The 23,923-nt window shown below is 36.9% G+C and overlaps 1 protein-coding gene across 8 annotated transcripts in view; it reads left to right on the top strand.

Moving 5' to 3' along the window:
* The window catches only part of KDM4C (lysine demethylase 4C), a 484,233-nt gene that overhangs the window by 432,467 nt on the left and 27,843 nt on the right, over nucleotides 1–23,923 (top strand). For all 8 annotated transcript variants that reach the window (XM_021006278.2, XM_021006277.2, XM_021006274.2 and 5 more), the window contains one exon: nucleotides 11,521–11,691. In XM_021006278.2, coding sequence (XP_020861937.2) covers nucleotides 11,521–11,691 — 171 coding nt within the window. The remainder of the gene's footprint in view (nucleotides 1–11,520; nucleotides 11,692–23,923) is intronic.

Below are 23,923 nucleotides of genomic sequence, written 5' to 3'. Positions count from 1 at the left end.
AGAAGAAAAAAGACTGCTGGGGAATTGAGGCCAGTGAATATTCAAACTCCCTGTTGGGAAAAGGGGTTTAGGGCCCTTACTCCTGGTCTTACACTGTGACTCAGCTTCCATATCAGGGTTTGGTTTTTGTTTAGCAGGTAGGTCCGGTAGGCTACTGTATTCCTCACACTACCAAGTTCCATTTGCCTATAACAAATGTCTTCAAAATTAGCCAGAGACGTGGAATTCCATGAAAACAAGAAAAGGAAGAAAAAGTTTCTGGTGACCCACAGCTTTTCTTTTTTAATCCATATTTCTTTTATGTTTATTCTCACAGCAGGTAAATCAATCCTGATTACTATGATGATTTCATGATGAATACTGGTAGCTTACATTTCTAAAGACATTTTAAGCACTTTCTTCACAACCACTCAGGAGGTTGGAGGGTTTGCCTTTGGCTTTGTCTGTAATTAGAATCAAGCTTAAACTTTAGCCTTTGGCACTTTCTGCTTTTCTATTCTGCCTCCTTGTTTCCTAAAACTTTTGGTTCTTTCAGTCACAGAATTCCAGTAGAAATGTTCTTGTTTACAGTTTGCTGATGTCCTCAAGAAAACTCCTTTTAAAAAAGTAATCTTTTTAAAAAAAAGTAATTTTACTACTGTGGTTAGCTCACCTCTGCTTAGCATGGGCTAAAGAAAACTGCTTTAAGAAGCAGAGCCTGCACACTAATCTTCGAAATACCATAGCCATGCCTTTAATCTGATTGCGCCTCTTGCATAATGACTGTCTTTTCCGATCAGAAATGACATTCTTAACATCAATAGGCTTTTAGACTTTTCTGACAGGAAATATTTTCTACGATGTATAATCAGTTATAGGGTGTGCTTGTCAATAAATTTTCCTGCATAAATAAATCAAGAATCCTATCAGAATAGCATTATGGAAGCAGCCTTTCCCCTTGTGCTTCTCATGAAATGGTCATGCTTGAGGCTTATGAGAATTTTTATTTCGATGAAGGTTGTGTACTTAATTTGTTTTCTGTCCATCCTCAGCAACCAATGCACATAAATTTCATATCCTCAACAAGAAATAAATATTTGTGACCTGAACACATTTTTTTTCTGATCAAGACTATGCCTACTATGTGTTTTCTACTACCTTTGCCTCCTCCAAGACCTTGTGAATTTTCTCACACAATCCCCTCTGACTTTGTGCCCTTTTCTCAACTCAAGAAAAATCATTTAGTTTACTACTTGTATCATTGCTCTTTCCTGGTCTTTTCTTTAGACTCAGAGGTTACCTTATCCAATTTCCTCAGTTTCAAAATGAGAAAAATAAGGCCTTTAGAGTTTGTGACCTATTGAAAGTGTCAGGTGGCCAAGGTGGGATTTGAATCTGGGTTCTTTTTACTCCAAATCCACTGCTCTTCACACTCCACAACATTAGCTAGATTCCTAACTCCTTCCTGCCTCAGCTTGACCATCTGAAAACCATTTTTAACCTATTACAAAAAAGAGACCACACACATTAACGATGGGCATGTGACTAAGATCTGGTTCAGATAAGATGAGCACACAATGCCAAAACAAAAGTAAAATATAACCTATGATACAAATTCTTATTTTTAGAAAAGATGAAATAAGAAATCATAAAAAAGCAGGAAAAAAATAGACATACAACATGAGGAGAAGAGAAAAGGGAAGGAAAGTAAAGCAGTTAAGTACAATGTTCTCAACTAGTCGAGAACCTATTTTATGTAGGTAACTTTCTGTGTAAAGTTCCAAATTGCTTTCCAGAATGATTACACTCTTTCACAGGTCTGCCAACGATGCTTATTACAGAATTACAGAATTACTTGGGATCAATTTTTTAACCAATACCAAATTGTTTTTAATAGTTACTGCTTTGTGGTATAGTTTGAGATCTGTTGCTTCTAGGCCTGTTTGGTTCTCATTTTCTTTTATTATGTCTCTTGAAATTGTTTACCTTTTTTCCCTCCATACAAATTTCATTTTTTTTTCCTATTTTTATAAAGTAAACCTTTGGTAATTGTTATGGCATTTAATAAGCAAATTAATTGAGGGAATAGTCATTTTTATTGTATTGGATCATTCTACCCATGAACAATATTTTCCTACTTAGGTGTATATTTCTGTGAACAGTTGTTTATTATTAATATTTATTAACAGTTAATATAATACATTAACAATTTATTATTTATATAGATCTTGTATGTATCTTGAAAGGTTAACTCCCAAGTAATTCTGTAATTCTGTAATAAGCACCGTTGGCAGACCTGTGAAGGAGTGTAATCATTCTGGAAAGCAATTTGGAACTTTACACAGAAAGTTACCAAGTAGTCCATGTCCTTTGACTCGGTTATACCACTGAGGTATATACACAAAAGAGATCAAAGAAAGAGGGAAAGGTCTTTTATGTTAAAAATACATATATTTGCAACAGCACTTTTCCTGGTGGCAAACAATTGAAAACTAAGAGGATGCCCATCAATTGAGGAATGGCTGAATAAGATGACATAACATGAATATGTTGGAGTACTATTATGCTGTAAGAAATGAGGAAGCAGACAATTTTAAAAAATGGGAAAGCTAATATGAGCTGATATTCAGTAAAGTAAGCAGAACCAGAAGAACAATTTATACTAAAACATCAATATTATAAAAATGTCAATTTTGAGGACTTTTGAATGTAGAATGAAATGAGAAGAACTAGAAGCAAAATTTATACAACTCTATAAAAACAAATAACTTCATTACCTGTAAAACCTATGATCAAAACAATGGCTATCCATTACAAAGAGGTGATAGATTTAAGGTGTAAGATTTCATATATGTGTGTATACACACACATACACATGTATATAAATGTGTGTGTGTGTGTATATATATCTATATCTGTATATAGATATATGGAGAGAAAATGCCCCATTTGTTTTGCTTTACTGTGCATATTTGTTACAAACAGATGTGAAGTATTTGCAGTCTCAGATGAGGTTAATGTAATTGTCAGTTTTATTTAACTATTTTACTTTATTACAAGAGATCTTTAATCAGTTGAGTTATCTATTAATATTTGTATATAAAAAGGAATAGGGGCTCTTCACAGATAGCCTTGAAAGGAAAATTAGTGGTACAGAACAGAAAATTCAGAAACCTCAGCAAAGCAATGGACATCCTGGAAAATATAATGGAGGATAAGAATTCAAAAATTCAGTGATACAATATATAGTAGAGGAAAGTTGAAGGCAAAATTTTAAGAACAGATGAAATATCTACAATAACAAAAACTGACCTGGAGAATAGGTTTCAAAGAACCACTGACTTGTAGAAAACAAAATGAGGAAACAAAAAGGCTGAATGGTATGTATTTCAGGAAATAATTTATTTAAATACCTAGAGGTAGTGAAACCAGTGGGCAAACTATGGTCAATTGAAACCTTAGGTCACCAGCTGAAATGAACCCTACATTAAAGTCATCCAGAAATATAGTTTCCAGATGCCATAATTCCCAATATGTATTATGTTTGAGGGATTTATTCTTTGGGTTGGAGTTCAATCTCTCCATTCCCAACATCTAATAAAAATGTTCTCTAAATGAATAGTTATGTGATAAACATTACTGTCACGCCACTAAAAAGTGAAAGCAAAACCCAATGCACAATTCATCTATAATTCAGTGATGTTTATCGAAGGATACGTTACAGCCAGACAGATCAGGGATACTGGTAGAAGGAAAGTACATCTTGCCAGGGTCTTCTTTGGTACATGCACAGGATGAATATTCAATGGAATTAGAGGCTGACTTGTTCTTATATAAACACTTGTTTTTAATGTTGCTTCTCAGTCTCACTGGCCTTGAGGATCTGGGAAACACTGGGCGGAATTTATAATTTATATTTTGAGCAACTCAGCCTTCTCACACATTCAGCACCTGCAACAACCTCTAAAGTGAATGACCAGAGACAATACTTAGGAGGATCCAAGCCAGTCACCACCTTACTCCCCAGAACCCTAAGAGCTTCATCTTTAAACCCAAGCCATTTACCACCCAGCTATACCTAGAAGGAGCTTACACACTCAGGTCTGCACCCCTGGGAACCAGGAATCTTTATCTTCACACCACCCATTTTTTATGCGGCCATCAGGAATCTTCTCCCAAGTTTTCCTTTACCCCAGCTTTCCAATGCTTGCTCTAAGAATCATAATCAACTATAATCAGTTCAACACTACCATTGCTCCTAGAAAGGGAATGACATTGTGCTACCCTATTATTCTATTCATCATCTTTGTGACTTTCAAACTATAATTATCTACCCTGGCCACCACTCTCCCGTGTGTGCTGTGTCCCCTATTAGAATGTAATCTCCTTGAGGACAGGGACTACCTCATTTTTGTATTTGTGTCTGCAGTGAATACATAATAAGTGTTTTTCTATCATTATTATAACCTCAGACACAGAAGTCTTATGTAAAATGAACTGGAGCATCAAGAGATGAGACAAGAAGGCTAACTAGGAAAATGCAATAACCTACAGAAAAAGTGATGAGTTTCCAAATCAAAGTAGTAGACAACTGTGGGAGTGGATAGCAATAGTCATATTGGCAAGATTTGGCAGCTAATTGGATGGAAGTGGGGTAAGGAGTCCAAGGTAATCTTGAGATTCCAAACTTGAGACATTGAAAGGATGGTGATATTTTTGGTAGACATGTGGACAGTTAGGAAAGGGATGAGTTTAGAGTAAGAATTAATGAATTCAGTTTTAGACAAGTTGAGTTTAATATGTCTTTAGTATACTGAGTTTAAAATTGTTGTTGTGAAGTTCAGGGGCTGGAAGTATAGATTCTAGGAGTCATTAATACCCGTGGGATCGCTGATTAGGTAACCAAGGAAGGAAGGAGGTTAAAGACTAGCAGTTAGGAGGAATGATGTGGATGATGATCGAGTAAAAGAGGCTAAGAAGGAGCAGTCAGATAGGGAGGAGGGGAGCCAGGAGAGAGCAGTGTCAGAAAAACAAAACAAAACAAAACAAACCCAAACCTGGAGGAGACACAACCCTCTCCTTGTTCTCCTTCTCATCTGATTGTTTCTTCTCATGCCAACAGCTCAAATGTAGCAGATGAATCAAGAAGAATTAGGGCTAAGATTTTGCAATTAAGAAATTATTGGTAGCTTTGGAAAGGGCAGCTTCAGTTGAGTGATGAGGTCAGCTAGGAAGGTAAGGGGAAAGGAGGAGAGTGGAATCAGTTCCAAGTCAGACTAGTTGTGGGAATTTAAAAGTTACATAATCTCTCTATGCCTCCTGTTACACATTTGTAAAAGGATGGGGTGAGATTAAATGACCTAGAGATCCCTTTTAGTTCTAAATCTGAGAGACTGTGAATACTAATGGCAAATCCTTGGTGCTAATTTCTTTCTATTTTTTTCAAAGGGCAAGATTTGTTGAAGGAGAAAATATAATCATAATGAATATGAATGGTATAAACTTACCCATGAAATATAGAGTGGTAAAATGAATTCTGAAACAAAATCTCACAATTTGCTATATTTAATGCATACCTTTTAAAACATAAAGAGTAAATTTGAGGGTTTGAAGTTGAATCTACTATGCTTCATTTGAATCACAAAGACAGAAATGAAAATCATGATCTTAAAGCAATATTAAAAAGAGATGTGTTCAAGAGAGATAAGTAGGGAATCAACATTATGCTTAAAGGCACTATAGCTAATGAAACAATTATGTATGCTTCAAATAACAGTTTCTAAGTACAGTCAGTTTTGCAATAACAAAATACATGTTTCCCTGAAAAATTACTACCTTATTCAAGATTGTACAATAAAAACCACATATCTTATGGGAAATATGGGGTTAGGGAGAAAACACTCAAAAATTTCATCAGTGACACAGAAGAGGCAGGGACCTGATAAAAATTATGGTACAGTTTTATATTTGTTAAATAGCTAAGAAATACAAAAATACTACAATAAATAGTGGTGGTGTCCCTAGCCTTGGGTTGCTGCTCCATCCATACCCCCGGCCCCAAAGTCAATTGTAGGAGCTAGAGCCACCTCTGAAGGCCTTCAAATTTAGGAATGGTGGGGTGGTTTGGGGATAAAGTGCATGACTACAAACTGAAATTAGCCATCCTCTGCCCAAGGCTGCTATTGGAGCAGAAAATATACAATAAATATGACACTTTACCTTGAAAAAGACCTGAACTTAGCTTGTGGAAGTGGGAGGAGATTCGAAACTTGTGAGCTATTGTGAAGTGGCATTGTTTTCCACATTTTTGTTGTTTCTTGGAATGAAATCTCGCAAACATAGAATTTGAGTCATGCTCAAATTGTTTCCTAACATATACATTAGAACAAAATCAAGTTTTCAAAACCAGTATTGTAGCAGAACTAATTAAATGAAAAGTTCATTGATTTATGATAAGTCCCAGATGGCAAGATATGGTGATATCTGTGCCTCCTTTAGATTTAGTTGCAATAGATGTATAAAAAAGGCATGAAGGATTTCACCAAAATATTAGAAAAATTAGATATGATACTTGTTTGATGATTATAGAATCATAGGGATTAGGGATCATAAAGAATATGCTTATTTTTCAAGATAACATACTACTTTACAAAAAACTGATCATGTGGCAGGGCATAAAGAATGCATAAATAAGCACACAAAGAGAAAATAAATAGTAAATAGATCACAATATAATAAAAATTACAATTAGTAAAGGAAATATGAAGTTGCCGCACATATGGAGACTAAATGATATTATTTTAAAGAATGAATGAGTCAGAATAAATTGTAGATAGAATAATTATAATAACAATGAGACAGCATAAGAAAATTTACATAATGCAGCTAACGTAATCCTTAGAGTGAAATTCACATCTCTTCATACTTTTATTAACAAAAGTAAGAAAGAGGAAACCAGTACATAGAAAGTATTCAGCCAAAAAGCTAGAAAAATCAACATGTTTAATTCATAAATAAGTACAAAGTTAAGATTTTTTGAAAATTAAAGAAAAGCTTAAGAAAATTGAAACCAAAAAGACTACTGAACCAGTAAAACAAGAAGTTGGTTTTCTAAAAAGAAAAAAAATGAAATTACCAAACCATCAACTAATTTAATTAATTAAAAAGAAACAGAAAAAGTAAATTACTGAGATCTAAAAAGAGAAGGGAAAAATTGCTAAAGAATAAAGAAGTAAATTATCAGATTCTGCTATACCCAGTTATATGCCAACAAATCTGAAAATGGAATGAATGAGCACTCAAAAAAGTTGTAATTACCCAAAATGACAAAATAGGAAATAGAGAATCTAAACTGTCTAACCTCAGAAGAGGAAACTGAGCAAACAACATAAATGAACTTTGGAAGAAAAAAATTTACCTGGTCTAGATGGATTACCAAGTAAATTACATCAGTGTAATAATCCCTCCAGGGCTACTTGCCCAAAGACATTGATGGGTTCTGTTTCTGGAGGGTAGAAGACTACTCCTTCTCAGGTTTCTAGTGGTAACACTGAGGGCCTGATGTTTCTAGTACTATAACTCATGAGCCCCATTAATGTTGTCTCCATTGATTATAAACCAGAGTTAATTTACTAAGCAGATATGACTCTGACAGTTGTTACAAAAGCATTCCTTCCTAAATCAGGTACACAATATCCCCTTGCACACACACATTCCCTGAGGAGAGTTCTATCAAACTTAGAACATTTGGCCAAAGGGTAAACTCATAGCTCTAAGTTATTAAAGTACTTTTCTTCATTCTTGGAGTTTCCATGAAGTTCCTCTTAGGTGTGTAACATTCTGCTGGGTACCAAAGTTCAGGACCTCTGTCTTTCCTCAGTGTATCTAGTTTGTGATCAATGTAACCCTTAGCTCCTGGTGCAGATGCTGCTATCAGCTACTGATACTCCAGGGAAACCTCTAACATCTACATCCTTGATGTCAAACTGAAGTAGAAATGGAACCCCCACAGCTGGATGTTGGCTTAGAAAACCAGCAATTAACATCATCTATGTTGTATTGCAATGTTGTTTTGTTAATCTTTTTGAATTATATTTTGATGTAAGCCCAGGATGGAAACTCCAGTTTTTCCTACCTTCTAAAGTTTAAAAGGTTGTTCCTTAATCATAGGAAGGGTGATGATGAGAGAAAGTTGCTTCTCTCTCCCCAAGGGCAATTCCCTCTTAAAAGCCCTTCACAGTAGGATTTGACCACTAGTAGAATGTGTGATTCCAAACTGATTTGCTAAGTTATAACAAAGTCAGGTGGCTGATGGATAGTACCATTGGACTTGGAGTCAGTAAAATCTAAGTTCAGATCCTTCCTGAGACACTTATAGCTATATGGTTGAATTAGATGGCCTTTCAGGTCCATACTAGCTCAAAATCTATGATTCTATGATCCTAAATATAGAATATCATCCCATAACAAAATTAGAGGAGAATGAAAGACTGACTTTCATAATTATGACTATGGGAAAAATTTGTAGCCAGACATCATAAAAATACCATCTCAACTATATGATATTAAAACGCTTTTGCTGGCAATAAATATAGCAAGAATTAATAGAATAATGAGGTTTTGGGGAAAAACATTTGACATATAACTTTGGTAAAAGTCAGATTCACAAAATTTATGGTGAATTCACACAAATCTGAGTCTATTAGCCATTCCCCAATAGACAAGTATAGCCAAAGCATATAAACAGTTTTCCAAAAAAGAAGGTTGCTAATAACCACCTGAAAATGTTTAAAATTGTTATAGTCAGAAATTAAAGTTAAAACATTCTAAGGTATTACTTTGTGCTCATTAAACTGCTTAAAGATGGGAAAATGGGATAGTTACGGGAAGACTAAGACTAGTTTCAGCAAGTCACTGTTGTTGAAGTAGTGACTTGGATTCATCTATTCTGGAATATATTGGATTCTTTTATTCTGGAATTTTGCATTTTTTACTTAAATTTCACTTCTGGGACTACACCTACCAAGGAAGTAATTAGTACTGTACGTACACACACACACACACACACACACACACACACACACTTATGTACAAAGATGTGTTTAGAGCAGCAGTGCTTTTGATATCAAAAAACTGGAATCAAAATATGTTGAAACAACAACCAAAAAAAAATACAATGTACTTGTACTTAGGATGAAATTCCCAATTCGGTAAATACCACCTTCCTCATAAAGTCTTCTCTTATCCCCTAGGTCAATAAGGACCCTCATCCTCAGGCTTCAGTTGGCTTTTGTTTTGTAGCTTTATAGTATATAGTATAAAATAAAGTGTTTTTATACTATAAATAATTTTTATAGCATAAAATGCTACCATGTAGCATTGTGTATTATAGCTATATATGTAGGCTTGTCTCTGTCTTTGATTACCAGATTGTAAAGTCTTTGAGAAGTAAGAGCAGTGTTTTTTTCTCAGTTTTGTGTCTTCCCCAGTACCTGATGAAATGAATACAATATACTTCATAATGATTAAAAAAAAATTATAGTGTTGTAAGTATTCGTACAGCAATATATCAAGTTGGTTTAGACTATATGGTTGCTATGGTTTTCCAAAGTCAGGGTAGAATCTAATGAATCTATCATAGTGTCATGGAATTTAAAGAAAAAATAATTTAGAGGAAGGGTAATTTAATAAACGTAAAACTAAATTACCATCTGCTTTATCCAAATCCTAAGCAGATATGTTCAGAAGCAATAAATATCTAATGGATGACAGTTTTAATAAAGCATGTGCTGGGAAGGAGAAATGACCTAGATTGGATACAATAGTTATACTGTAATTCTTAGGTCAATGTGAATATCTCCTCAAGAGGAACATCAGTTTGAAGCAAATAATGCTAAGTTGAAGCACTAGCATGGACTAACTCCAAGCCATTGTTTTTTAAAATTTACAAATACAAAGGTTTTATAAGTTTGAAGACATTTGTGGCTATGGGTATTTATTATTGCATTTGCTAGTCTTTTTTTTTTTTTGCTTGGTAAAATTAGAGACATTCTAAAGGGGGAAAAGGAAGAAATTGGGTAATTGGTTTGGCATCTGTCATGCAGTATCTTCATGCTGTTTCAGTAAACGTTTCTAATTCAAAACATTTGTTCTGAAAAAGACATAGCATTTAAATCACTCCGGCTTATTAACATCTTCTTCTGTCAAAAAGTTTACATGCCCAGCTGCAGCCAAAGGCCTATTGAATTTTACCTAGCCAACCTAGCAACCAATAGGAAATGATTTATAGTTTACTTCCCCAGCTCAGGGAGGAGGTGAAGGGGCAGAGTGGGGAGAGGACCCCCCTTGTCTTATTACCCTGGTAAGACACTTTTGATTTCATTCCTCCAGATGACAGAGTCCACTGTGTATGTAGGAGACATATTGGGGATGCATTTCCTGTGTGATAACAGACACGTTTTTCCAAGTGATGTGTGTTATATTTCGTCATATATTCTCTTGGTCTTCAGTAGCAAGCATTTGATCACTTATGTTTTCCGCTGTTGCCTTGGGTATGCTAATCCTAGAGAGCATATAGGAGAGATTCTTAATGCTGTGAAACTATCTTTTAGGTATTCTTCTTGCTTTAATACTGCGTAGATCTATGATTGCACTAGTGTGTATGCCCTCTACGTCATAGATAGTCTTCTTTGGGAGCTAAGGCCAGCCCTCTGGGTGATGAGTTATTCCTACCTTAAGCTGACTGGTCCTAGATAACAGACAATTTCTCTTTCAACCTATACTCAAAGTCTAGTAAGACTTTTCAGGCCTTGTATTTCAAAGCCATAAGTAGCTGTTTTGGAGCTAGAGTCACCTTCATATTATAATAAAGCATCAAAGTAGGATTTTAGTACAGAATGATTGCTGTTATTTTAACTAGTGATTAATATCAATATAAAACTATTCTAGATTAAAGTTTTCTTTGTCCAAATCACCAGTCCTGTATGCTATTAGCCCAGCTCTACTGAGCACCTTTAAAAAAATCTTTTCAGCTATGTATGATAGCACATACCTGTAATTCCTGTTACTGGGGAGAATAAGGCAGTGGATCCCATGAGCTCTGAAATTCTAAACTGTAATAGGACTAATGGTGATTGGGTATTTGCACTGTCTGGCCCCAATATGGTGATTCCCCAGGTACAGGGTCAGGGCTAACTAGGGTAGCTAGGCTTCCTAAGGAGGGACAAATTAGTCCAGGTAAGAAACCAAGCATGTCAAAACTTCTGTACTGATCATATAAGTGAGATTGTGACTAGGTGCAGCATTTCCAGTCAGGGTCAGATAGGGAGACAAAGTCTTAAAAAAATGAAAAACATCTCTTGACCATAGAAATGGATATTTTTAATGATTTGGCAGAACGTATGCTCCTTGACAGCAAGGACTATTTCATTTTTGTCTTTGTTATTCCCCGGTATTTTCCATGGTGCCATGTACACAGTGAGTGCATGGTAAGATTTGTTAATTGATTATCTTTCCCTTTCTCTCTCTTCATCCACATGAAAGAGATCCAAAGCTTGTGAAAAGGCAATCACTGTCGGTCAGACTGTCATCTCAAAGCATCGGAACACACGATATTATAGCTGCAGAGTAATAGAGGTGACATCCCAAACCTTCTATGAAGTTGTGTTTGATGATGGCTCCTTCAGCAGAGATACTTTCCCTGAAGACATTGTGGTGAGTATGTTTGCCGAAGTGGCTCTCTGTTTTGTGTGTGAGAGTGAATGAGTGAGTGTGTGTGCGTGTGCGTGCACGCACATGTAAATTTAAGCAAACTCTATTCCTCAGGAACATTTCTTTTGACCTTTAGAGAAGATTGTTGACTTAATATTCAATTCATGTTTGTTATTCTCTACTGCAGAGAATTATTGTTTTCTAAGTCTTCCCAGACTTCTTATTCTAATTAGTATCCACTCTTTTACTAAGAGAATTCAGACTAATCTTCCAAATTCCATTAGTTAAATGAGAAATGTGTTCAGCCAAAAAAGGTGAAATAAGAATTCACCTATCCTCTTCTTTAGAATACTCATATTTCTTAATTTTTTGTATTGTAATGAAGGATGCAGCTTTTATTAATCTCTACTGACAACACATTTGCATCTATGGATATTCCATGTAATACTATAAAAGGGGGGAAAATCATAAAGGAAAAGTAATGTGCAGTTTATTTGGTTCCCTCAATGCAAAGCAGGCCATGGTTTCCTCAGTATTTTGTACTTCCTGCCTTTTAAAATTTTTTTAAATGGCTGTGAACACATAGTATGCTTATAATAGAGGAAGTGACATTTTGTAATGGAAGACCTTTGAAACTAACATCAAATTATATAATAGAAACCAAAATTTATTAGAGTGATCATGTTACCCTTTTTTTAAGTCACCTTTCTTGTAATCACCAAAATACAAGGCAGCAGCCTTAAGGAGAAAAAAAAAAGATTTTTACTGATGTTTTCATGTTGTTTGTATTTTAAAGTAGTTGCTTAATGATTCTTTAATAACACATTAGGAGCAGCTGAATATTTAATGTGACCTTACACAATTGTTTGTACCTATCTCTATGATTTGTCTCTCATGAGGAATTTGAAATATTGATCTACTCACTTTGCTGTGCTAACATTTTTAAGCTTTTAAGAAAGACAAGTACATAAACACAAGTGACCTTATTTAAAAGATGGGAAAATAAACAACCTACACAATACACTAAAGTCATTCGTTTGCATTTCTTTTCAAAGCCTGGACAGTAGTTCCATTTCTGCATGATCATAGATACTGATAGGCGGTAAATTACCCTCTATTTATTAGATTTGAAATTGGGATTATGGCAGTTAGCGGCAAGAAGAGTCACATCCAGTTGTTAGTCCAACATAGCAATTTACTGCTCAGGGTACAGGCGTGTTACAAAAATACAATAAAATAATGGCTGTTCTTTGGACACTAAGCATAGAGACAACAGTGCTGAGGCTACAACAGAGATAAAACACAAGGGGGACAGTTTCTGAGATGTTAGCCACGAAGTAGAGCAAGGGGTTCCCTGGGGGAAAGACTGTGCCATTATAGAGAAACTTACATTCTTTCTCAGATAAAATTGGTTCTTTAGGAACTCCATTCATTTTGGTGAGATATTTCATCAGAAGAATATTTATAATGGAAGACTTTTAAAATCAAGATCAAATTATATAACAGACACAAAAATTTAATCCAGTCGTGACTGTGTTATTTTTTTTTTAGTCACCTTCATTGTAAACTGAATAGGAAGCAATAGGAAAAAAAAATGAATTAATGTGTCGTTTCTCATAGCACATTTATCCCCAGAAGACTAACAGTGCCTTGTACATGATTAGCACCTACTAAATGTTCTTCCTAGGGAATTTAATAGAATTGCATGATGGAGTGAAACAAGCAATAGAACTGGAGTCAGAGAAGGTAGCTTTGAATTTTATTTCTTTTGCTTAGTCTGTGAGACCTTGAGCAAGTCACTGAGCTTTCTGAGCTATTGTTTCCTATTCTACAAAAGGAGTGAGTTGGATTAGGTGCTCCCATATGTCCCTTCAAGCTCCAAATCCTCTTAGTTTTGGAAGCCTAACACAATGAGGCACAATGAATATTTGACTGAAGGACTGTTTCTGTAATTTCAAATTTCCATTTCAAACCTCCAGACCCTTTTCCTTTGGGCAGCCACTGTATAAACCTTTTCTGTTACTATCTGCATAATCGTAAAACTCCATGAGAATTATTCTTTGATAGCACTTTAGAAAACATTTCTGTGCTCTTTGTACTTCCTTCCACAAGTCTCTGCTCTCATAAATCATCATGTGAAACTCCTTTTCTAGTCATTTGTACCATCCTTAAAATAGAGCAGATGTTTGCCCATAAACAGCAGCCAGCAGTCACTTGTCTTAGTGATAGGAAACACTTAAGTTTCAGGGCATTGTGGAGAGCAGAGGCTAAGGTTCACAAGAAGCTATTTGAGGGGAAATATTTGCATGGTTTGGGGAGAGAAATATAATATTTTATTGAGTGTTGTTTGGAAGTTGGTGAAGAAATGTCTGTTGTCATTTTTGGATTTCAAAAACAGTAAGAAAGACTTGACTGTTCAGCTTAAGATATTGGTGAGGGAGAAGAGAGACAGAAAGAAATGGCTCACAATTACTCCTGTTGTCAAATACAAATGCTGTTGTTTGGTATTTAAATCCTTTCATAACCTCACTCCAGCATATCTTTCCAGCTTTATATATATTATTCCCATTTACTTATTCTTCAGTCTGGCCAAACTGCCTTTTAATGCTGTACTTCATACACAATATTCCCTCTCTCAACTCTGTGTGTTACTGAGAATTTCCCCCATGCTTGGAATGTGCTCCCTTGCCACCTCCACCTCTTACGATCCGTAATTTATTTCAAAGCTCACCTATAGCACCACCTTGTACGTTAGAATTACTCTGATCCCTCTGACGTTAGCACTAAGCATCAAAATTACCAATTATATGTTTTGTGTGTGTGTGTGTGTACACACACATATTACATGTTCATATTTGTATGTATATATGTGTGTGTATACGTATATGCACACATACATATATACACAATATTACCTGCCCTGATAGAATATGAGCTCCTTGAAACCAAGAGACTTTCTTTTTCATCTAGTCTGGCACCTGGCACATTGTAGGAGCTTAATAAATGCTTCTTGTGTGATAGAATGTATGTTAAGGTAATTGATAGAAGTTATTGTCCTCCGTATAGTTCTATTATATGCAAAAGGTATAGATTGGAGGGCAATCACCTAAAGCTGCCTGCCTGCCTGAATGAATGAATGAATGAATGAAAGAAAAAACATTTAGGAAGGTCTTTCTATATGCAAGTTACTGTGCTAAGCATTAGGCATGCAAATCAAAAATATAAGACAGGCCTACCTCTCAAGAAGCTCACATGCAGTTGACATGTAATTTTGGAATCAGAGTTTCCTACCCATTCTAGGTGCCTTTTTAGTAAATCCACCAGTGTCCTTCTCTTCTGCCACCCATCTTCTGCCTCATAGCTGTGATTGCCCAGGCTGCCACAGTAGTACATATTATATGCCTAAATCATTATAACTGTAAAAGTAACATTTATAACAAACTTCAGTTAGCTCAAAGATGAGATAATTTTATACTAATCAAAATTCCCTAAATCTAAATCATTTACCATTTATCAGCTAGAGAGAACAAACAAAACTATATTATACCACATATTTTTAACACAATCAATAGATCCTTTGGGAAACAATGCAGTGCTTTTTAATGACTCCAAACTTCTCTCTCAAAAAAGGCCCATCTGTTTAGCCTCAGTATGGAATATCATAATTTCTAAAGAATTAAAATTGTCCATCTCCCATAGGGCAATGGAGTGGCAGATGGTGGGCTTAAGAAGGTATGCTAGCTATGCTTTTCTGAACCCTCTGAAATTTACTCTCCTAAAATCTAAGGTACAGATTAGTCTATATCTAGCACTCCTCTCTTCTATCACAAATTATGACAGAATGGCCACTTGTCCTGCAGATTTGTACTCTTACTACTTCATCTTGCTTGATCAGTGAATCAATAAGCATTTACTAATGTGCCAGACATTGTGCTAGGAATACAAGTAAAATAAATGAAAGAATCCCTACTCACAACCAGTTTGTATTTTAATGAAGATGACCACAAGGACATAGATAATTATGTGTTCAGAATACATATAAAAAGAATGTGTCTTGAAGAAAGAGAGAATCTGGGTCTAAATAGTAGTTTTCCTATACTTCTTCAACCTTTGAAAGATGACATTATAATTAACACAAGTTAGTGCTTCAGCTTTTGGCAGAAAGAATACTAGCAAATTTCCATATAGATGAAGTGTGCTACTACTGCAGTGTCCTACTTTTGAACTGGTTTTGTGGTCTTTGTATCTCCAAAGGTTAGCACAGTGCTTGGTACACAGTAAATGCTTAATAAATACTTGTTTATTGGCCAATTGATATACAACGTTTGGATGCCCCTTTATTTATTCTGTTTCATTTTGAGTAAAATAAACCCTACTAGGTCCAAATTTCTAGTTGGGTTCCTGTTTGACTTAGTCTCAATGATACTTATGAGGTCAGATTGTCTTCTCTGCATTTGATTCTCTGGACCATGTTATTTATTTACATATACCTTTTTTACTTCTACTTACAGACTTCTTAGGCCATGGGTTTTATTTCTCTCTCTCTCTCTCTCTCTCTCTCTCTCTCTCTCTCTCTCTCTCTCTCCTTACATATTATCTCACATGAATTACTAGGCCTGTCTCCTGCTGTTCATACATGCTACTAGACTTGTCAGATCTATGAAGGCAATTTTCTATCTGCCCTTCCATCTGCAAATTAAAGCCCTCTTAATTAGATTCAAAGAACTACATGCAGTTGTGTTTTTTACCAGGCTCAGTTATTGATGCACTTCATTCCTTGTGTTTTAAGCAGTCATCCAGACATCCAAATCCTATCTTTTCCTTGTTTTAGCTAGTCATTCAGCTTCCATATCTGCCTTATTTAGTTAGTAGTACCTGAGAACTCAAGATCTTCAGTTTTTGTTTGTTTTCTTTGGGGAGGAGAAAAGTTTGCCCTAAACATCTCAATCTTTAATGGTGTTTTCTAGGTTCCTTTTGATGGTATCATCTGTCTTCCTGTTATTCACCATGGTGGGGCATCAAGGGTTGCCTTCATCTCAGGAGGCCCTCAGTCAGTCGTTTATTGATGTTCCGGGAAGACAGTGGACTTGTGCTAACTTGTTACTCCTCAGTAGAGTTACTGCTCAGCAGCTACCCCTTCTCTTCTTGGATCATTATTGAATGTCTTCCCATCTCATGGTCCCTAAATCAAGCACCAGTTCTTGAAACAAAAATCTACTTTTTCCATCCACAAACATTTGTTAAACTCCTACCATGTTCCAGGCACTATACTGCCTACTGATACGGTCCAATTCACCCTGCTTCAGAAAGAGCATCATACTTACTATACATAGATCCAAATAGTTAGTGGTTTTTCTTTCTCCCCTTTTTCCCTCTGTGTCACATTTATCTGCCATCTAATTTCCTGACAGGTGAAAATGCCCTTTTACCTCATTACATCTTTTTTCCTCCTTTGTCTCTTTCTTTACATACTTCCATTCTTTCAGAAAATACTTCATTCTCCTGGAAAATCTAAAGAGTAGGAATGTCATCCTCAAGCCTTTTCACTTTCTCCTTAAGGACAGAGACCAACTTGCACTTTATACATAAGTGAGTGTTACATGACACAGCAAGAATCGCAAGCATAGTGCCCAGCAAGTCACAAAAGAATTCTCCTTGCTATCCATCTTTACCTGAAGGAAATTCCACAGGTTTCCTGTGTCATCTTCTTGGTACCTCTCTTGACTAACCTTTGTGGCTACCAACTGTGATAAACATATTGTTTTCAAGACACAAATGTAATTGGATCCTACCATCTCATTCTAATTGCCAGTGATTTACGGATACTTCCTTTTACTTCCCTGGACTCTAGGTTATCTGACTTGTCTTGGGAAGCAAAACCTAATTTATTTAACAGACAGAAGTAGGTAAGACACAAGCACACAAGCCTTTATCCAATATCCAGGTGTTTTACTTCTGTGTCATCCAGAAATTGTCCAAAAAATTTCCACTCAACAGAACACCTGCAGAACGTATATATCAGTTCAGTTAAACTCAGCATGCAATCTGAAGCTGTCAGATGAAGTAATAAAAGATATATTGCTATATGACTCAACCTGTCAGTCTCAGAAATTTCGACACAGGAACTAATGATTTTTTTGTTTCCTGCTATTCTCTGGAATGGAAGTGTCTCCACCTGAAAGAACTCAGTAAGCATAGAAATACTAAAGTCCCTTTTTTAACCAACAGACAAACCCAGAAGCCTTTAGTGTGATTATGCTGACACTAATGTGACTACCTCCTTTTAGTACCAGCCCCAAGAGAGTATTCAGTGTGATGAGAATGTTGAAGTCTGTGCTCCATCACTCTGTGACTAACCTCACATTAAATTCACTGCTGGCCATGAGAAGAGCAGGGCCATTTACAAATTCGACAGCAAGAGTCCATCACTGGAACTTTCACAGTGGCCTGATGCAGTTTTCAACATCTGTTGAAATATAAAAGAAGCATCTAGATGATCAACTAGGACAAGACTGGAGCTTTGTCAAGTTACTCTACACTAGTGCAAAGCAAACTTGTAGGCTCTTCAAACAGCTGTGGTTTTCTGTTTGCATGTGTGTTAGATGTGGAATCAGCTTCTGCCTTTGGAACCTCCTTACCTCCTAACCATTTCTGTCCTCTTCTGGTCTTACTGAAACTTGGACAGGAAAACTTTTATCTTCTCTAGAAGCTTATTACAACACTGTACGCTGTATGGATGATTTCCTGCAGGAATAATATTAAAATAAATTTCACTGGGTTAACAGGGGTTTTTTCCCCCCTAGTAACAGTTATCAGCCTATTACCATTTCTACTTAATTGAAGTGATTTCCCACAATTTTTGCTACCATTTGCACATGAAAGAGCTTATAGTAATGGTTGGTTATGATACCATGTGTGTCTATGTCTGTGTCTGTCTGGGTCCTTGGGAGTATAGGGACAATACTGGACCTGTGATTTCATTGCTGGTAAGGAAACTTCTACCAAGGCAACTGTTCTGCAGTTAGATAACCATGTGTATACTTACCTGTTTACATGTTACATTCCCCTGTCTCTCCCCCCCACCAAAAAAAATCCCTAGCAGATTATAAGCTCCTTGAGGGCAGGGGAGGTTTTTCATTTTGTCATTGAAAAGTGTCTGCCATTATGCCCTGCATATTCCCAATTTTCACCCATTCCCACCCCAATCAATCTTGGGAATGTCTGGTGTGACAACTCCCTAGTCTAATACACATTTGCAACTTATAGTCTTAGAGAATTGCCTAGAGCACTGAAAAGTTAGATGACTTGCCCACAGTCATAAAACCAGTTGGTGTCAGAAGTGAAACTTGAGGACATATTCTACAGATATTTCTAAGAAATGTTGATAGAAAATATAATTTTCCACCAAAATCCTGCTTTTAGGCCATATGTGTTAAGTGGCTACAGACTTTTTAAAGGCTGTGCCCAGGGGAAGATTAGGAACTTAAGAGGCTTTACCAGTATTCTATTTTTCTCATTAATTTGGCTTGACTGTCCTCAACAGGGTAGCACTTAGAAACATCTCCAAAAAGTGGAATTCTCAGTTCCCCTACAAGCACTCAGGATAACATGGACATCAAGCAAAAACTGTTATCAAAGTCAAAGATAGTCAAAAATTCTCCTTGTCCTTTCCAGTGAGCTTCCATCTTCTCTTATGACCGTATACACTTAGAATGCTACCCTGCATCAGGCTCCCCTGATCCCTAGCAAAGGGAGAGAACATAGTGTCATTCACTGGCCAATCCAGCAAATGGGTTTTGACTGCAGTGGGTAGACTGTAGCTAAATGGAGCCCTAATATAGGGGAACTACTAGGAGATGTAGTTAGAAAGTTGAGGTGATACCAGATTGTGGAACACCTAGAAAGTCAGGCAACGAGTTTGGACTTTCTCTGGAAAGTAATGGAAAACTACTGGAAATGTTCAAACCTGAGTGGGAAATAATGAACAGAAGATATATTTATAGGCAATGTTGTAAAGATTTACTTGGAAGGGGGAGACTGGCATGAGGGAAACTAGTTAGCAAATAACAACAGTAATAGATAGTGCTCTATGAAACTACTATTGTTGAAGCAGCTAGGCCTGGAGTCAGGAAGACCTGAATTCAAATGTGACCTCAGACACTTGGTAGCTATGTGACCCTGGGCAAGTCACTTAACCTCTTATTTTCCTCACCTGTAAAATGGGGATAGTAAGAACACCTTCCTTGAAGGGCTATTGTGAGGATCAAATGAGATAATATGTATAAAATGCTTAGCACAGTGCCTGGCACATAGGTTATTCCCTTCCTTTTCCCCTTTCCTTTCTCCCCTCAACTCATACAGATTGGCAAAGGCTTTGAATTTCTTTTCCAGTAGAAATGATGGTGTGAGAGGCAGTGTGCATAGTGGTAGAAAGCAGGGTTTAAGTCCTGCCTTTTCACATTCCGGGTATATCATTCTGCGTGCCCCAGACAGTCTGGAAAACCTTGAGTTGCAGATCGGGTGCCAGTCTACACTTATGAATCTCATCAGGCGTTACCTGTACCTATAAAGTAATAGACCCAAGTCAAAAAAAAGAAGAAGAAGAAGATTCTCTTTAGACTCTCAGCTCTCAAAGGGATCTGTCTTTCCTGTAGTAGTGAATGTCATAGTCCATCTATGCACATCCATTCTGCATGACTTCTGGCAATATCCTCCCTGAAGTCAGCCACATTCTGCTGTTCCTTTCTTATTGTGTCTGTTATGGGGCAAGGAGACTAGTATACCACATGGTCCAAGTATAGATTATCTCTTACTCTTATCTAGTAATCAACCCATCTTCTTTTAATCACACCTCTCTGATATCCTTTAATCGTATTCTTTATTTTTTTACATGTTGCAGCTCACTCCATCGTATGACCTTCCATTGCCTGCTGAGTGATACTGTAGTATTCCAGGATATTCAGGTAGTTAGTCAGTCAGTCAGTAAACATTTAGTAAGCACCTGCTATGTGCCAGGCACTGTGCTAAGCACTGGGGAAACAAAAAGAGACAAAAGACAGTCGCTGCCTTCAAGGGCCTCACAGTCTAATGGGAAGGCAAGAAGCAAACATCTGTACAAACATGTTGTATATGGCATAAATAGGAAATAATTGACAGGGTGAAGGTACCAAAGTTAAGAGGGGTTGGGGAATGTGCAATTCCCAACAAAGTAATCTAGTTCAGCAGAAGTCTAGTGTATATTCGAGATAGTTTCATGAAATCAGGCTGGAAAGGCAGGAGGAGTCAAATTATGGAGTAATTTAAAAGTCGCACAAGGGAAATTAAATTTTATATGGTAAGCCATAGGGAGCCACCAAATTTTTGAGCAGAAGAGTGACATGTCTAGCTCTATGTTTGAAAAAGGCTAGTCAAAGAATAGCAGTAGCTTACACTGATGGCCTTTGCAGCGTGCTTTCATGTATCACTGATTGTCCAAATTGTATTATGGATATTATTTTCAAATGAGAAAACTAAGGTTCTTTGAGACTTGTCCATGGTCAGACTCTATGTCATAGGTCAGATCTGAACAGAAATCTTCCTGATTCCAGTATTCTATCCACTACCCCATGCTGCTAAGTCATAAGAAAGATAAACTGGAGGGAAGATGGAATCCCAAACATGGGTTTGTAGTTGGGACTTAAAGAGAGCCAGGGAAGTCAACAGGTGGAAATGAAGAGATATATCATTCCAAGCATGGGGAACAGCCAGAGAAAATGCCAGGAACTAGGAGATGGAATATCTTATTCATGAAACAGCCAGGAGGCCAGTGTCACTGAATCAAAGTATGTGGTGGAGAGTTAGGTGTAAGAAGACTGGAAAAGGAGGCAACCTAGATTAGGAAGGGCTTTGAATGCTAAACAGGATTTTGCGTTTGATCCTGGAAGCAATAGGGAGACACTGGAGTTTATTGAGTAGGCAAGTGTTATGGTCAGACCTGTGCTTTACGAAAATCATGTCAGTCAATGAATGGAGGATGGATCAGAGTAAGGAGAGACTTGAGGCAGGCAGACCCTCCAGCAGGCCATTTCTATAATCCAGGTGTGGGTGATGAAGGCCTGCACAAGAGTGATGGAACTATCAGAGGAGACAAGGGGAATGTTTCTGTTTCTGGGAGATTGTGGGGTCATTAAAAGAGCTCTACAATTTCCCATTCATACAGGTAGTCTGTACTGTACTGTACATTACTAAGTCGATGAAGAATCCCTCTTATCCAGATTATGATGTGCACTTATGAACCATGATGAACCATAGAATTTGTACATACTAAGACAAATGAATGAGGCTAGTCTTTGTTTAGTATATAAACCACTCTTAGAAAATATCATTGTTAGGTATTTTGGAAATATGCATTAACTGTTAAAGCCATGAGAAAACCATCAAAGTACACTAAAAGTTTATTTACCAAATGCTACTCTAAGACAAATGACTTTCTGAAGCTTCTAAAATAATCTAGTTTTCAGCCAAAAGAAGTAAAAGTTCGAGAGCATTTCGTTTTCCATTATTTGGAGTTCCCCTGATCCATCTATTTCATCTAGCTACCATCCCTTTTCCCTCATCAGTGCCATGGTTTTTTAGAAAGTAGTCATTTATGTCTTGATGTTTCCTTCCACATCACTCCCTTCTTTTGTGGTTCCCTCTCTCTTCAAACTTTACTGAAACTTCCCTTCTGAAAACTCACTAATGACCTCTTAATTGATATACCTAGTGACGTTTTTTCAGTTCATATCCTCCATGACCTCTTACATTTGCTACCCAACCCACCAGTGCTTCTGAAAACTCAGATCTCTTTGGATTCTGAGATATCACTCTCTCCTGGTTCTCCTTCTACATTTCTGACTGATCCATCTCTGCCTCTTCTACTCTATTCTCTTGATCTCTCAATGTGTTCCCCAAACTCCTGTCTTCAGCCTTTTTCTTTTTCTCTCCTTGGTAAACTCATTCATTCCTGTAATTCCTCTACTACCTTTACACAGATAATTCAAAAAATCTTTCTCTCCAGTATTAACTTCTTTAAACTCTAGTTGCACATCTACCACTAAGAGCCAGACTTTTCCACTTCTGCTTGCAATCAGCACTTCTGAATCAACTTGTCCACATTTTCCCTTTAAACCTCCTGACTTTACTTTTTTACTCCTTCTGAATATACTCTTTCTGTCGGTAACACCACCTGGTCTCCCTGTTGAAAAGCTTACTACAGTATTTTTGGCTCTTCTTTCTTTCTCATTGAATTAATTATCAGATCAAATCCTCTCAGTTCCACTTGTGGCAGATCTCTTGATCTTTCCATTCCTCTGTATCCTCATGGCTACTACCTTACTATAGGATCTAATTACGACCTGGGTGCAGTCAACTCCTAACAGGGCTTCACCACCTCTATTTCACCTCCCCTCCAGTTTATGTTTCTTATATCTTGGCAGCATGGAGTAATGGATCAAGTGCTGGGATCATGGTTGACCTCTATTCAAATTTCACCTCAGATACTTAGGAGTCTGACCATAAAAAGGTCACCTGATCTTTAGAAACCTTAGTTTCCTCATCTGAAATAGCACAATCATGAGGATCAAATGAGATGGTGTATAAAACCACCCCACAAATGGTAAAGCACCATATCAGTGTCAGCTGGTGTTATTCTCTAATTTTTTTTTACATATAGATCACTAGTCATGTTACTCCTCTGCTCAAAAATTTGATTTGATGCCTCTAGGCATCGGGAAAATAAGTGACTATTGCCCAGGGAAGGATATATTGGTTTGGAAAGTTACAGAGAGGATGGAGTAGAGCCTTAGGAAAGCAGGTTGACCCATTCTTTGCAGAAGCATTGACAGAATTCATGAGATAATAGATTTAGAGCTAGAAGGGACATTAGAAACCATCCTTCCATTTTACAGATGAAAAAACTGAGGCTGACAGAAGTTAAGTGACTTGCTCAGGGTCACACAGCTGGTAAGTATCTGAGCCAAACTTGAACTCAGGTCTTCCTGAGTCAAGGCCCAGTGCTTTATCCACCTGGTGTTTGTACAGCTACTGCATCGAGAATGGGAGTATATTGGACTTAAATAGCTGAAGAGGGTGTGATTGGTTGAAGGCAACTCTGGGGTTAAGTATCACAATGCAACTCATCTAATCACCCTCTGTTTGCTTGATCACATCCCATGGGGTCCCAAACATGCCCCCTTGGGATTATGACACAGCCCTG

This window comes from Phascolarctos cinereus, unplaced genomic scaffold (assembly GCF_003287225.1).
Source record: "Phascolarctos cinereus isolate Bilbo 61053 unplaced genomic scaffold, phaCin_HiC Scaffold_4;HRSCAF=312, whole genome shotgun sequence".
Classification (NCBI taxonomy): domain Eukaryota; kingdom Metazoa; phylum Chordata; class Mammalia; order Diprotodontia; family Phascolarctidae; genus Phascolarctos; species Phascolarctos cinereus.
This window is presented reverse-complemented; position numbering and strand designations above follow the sequence as displayed.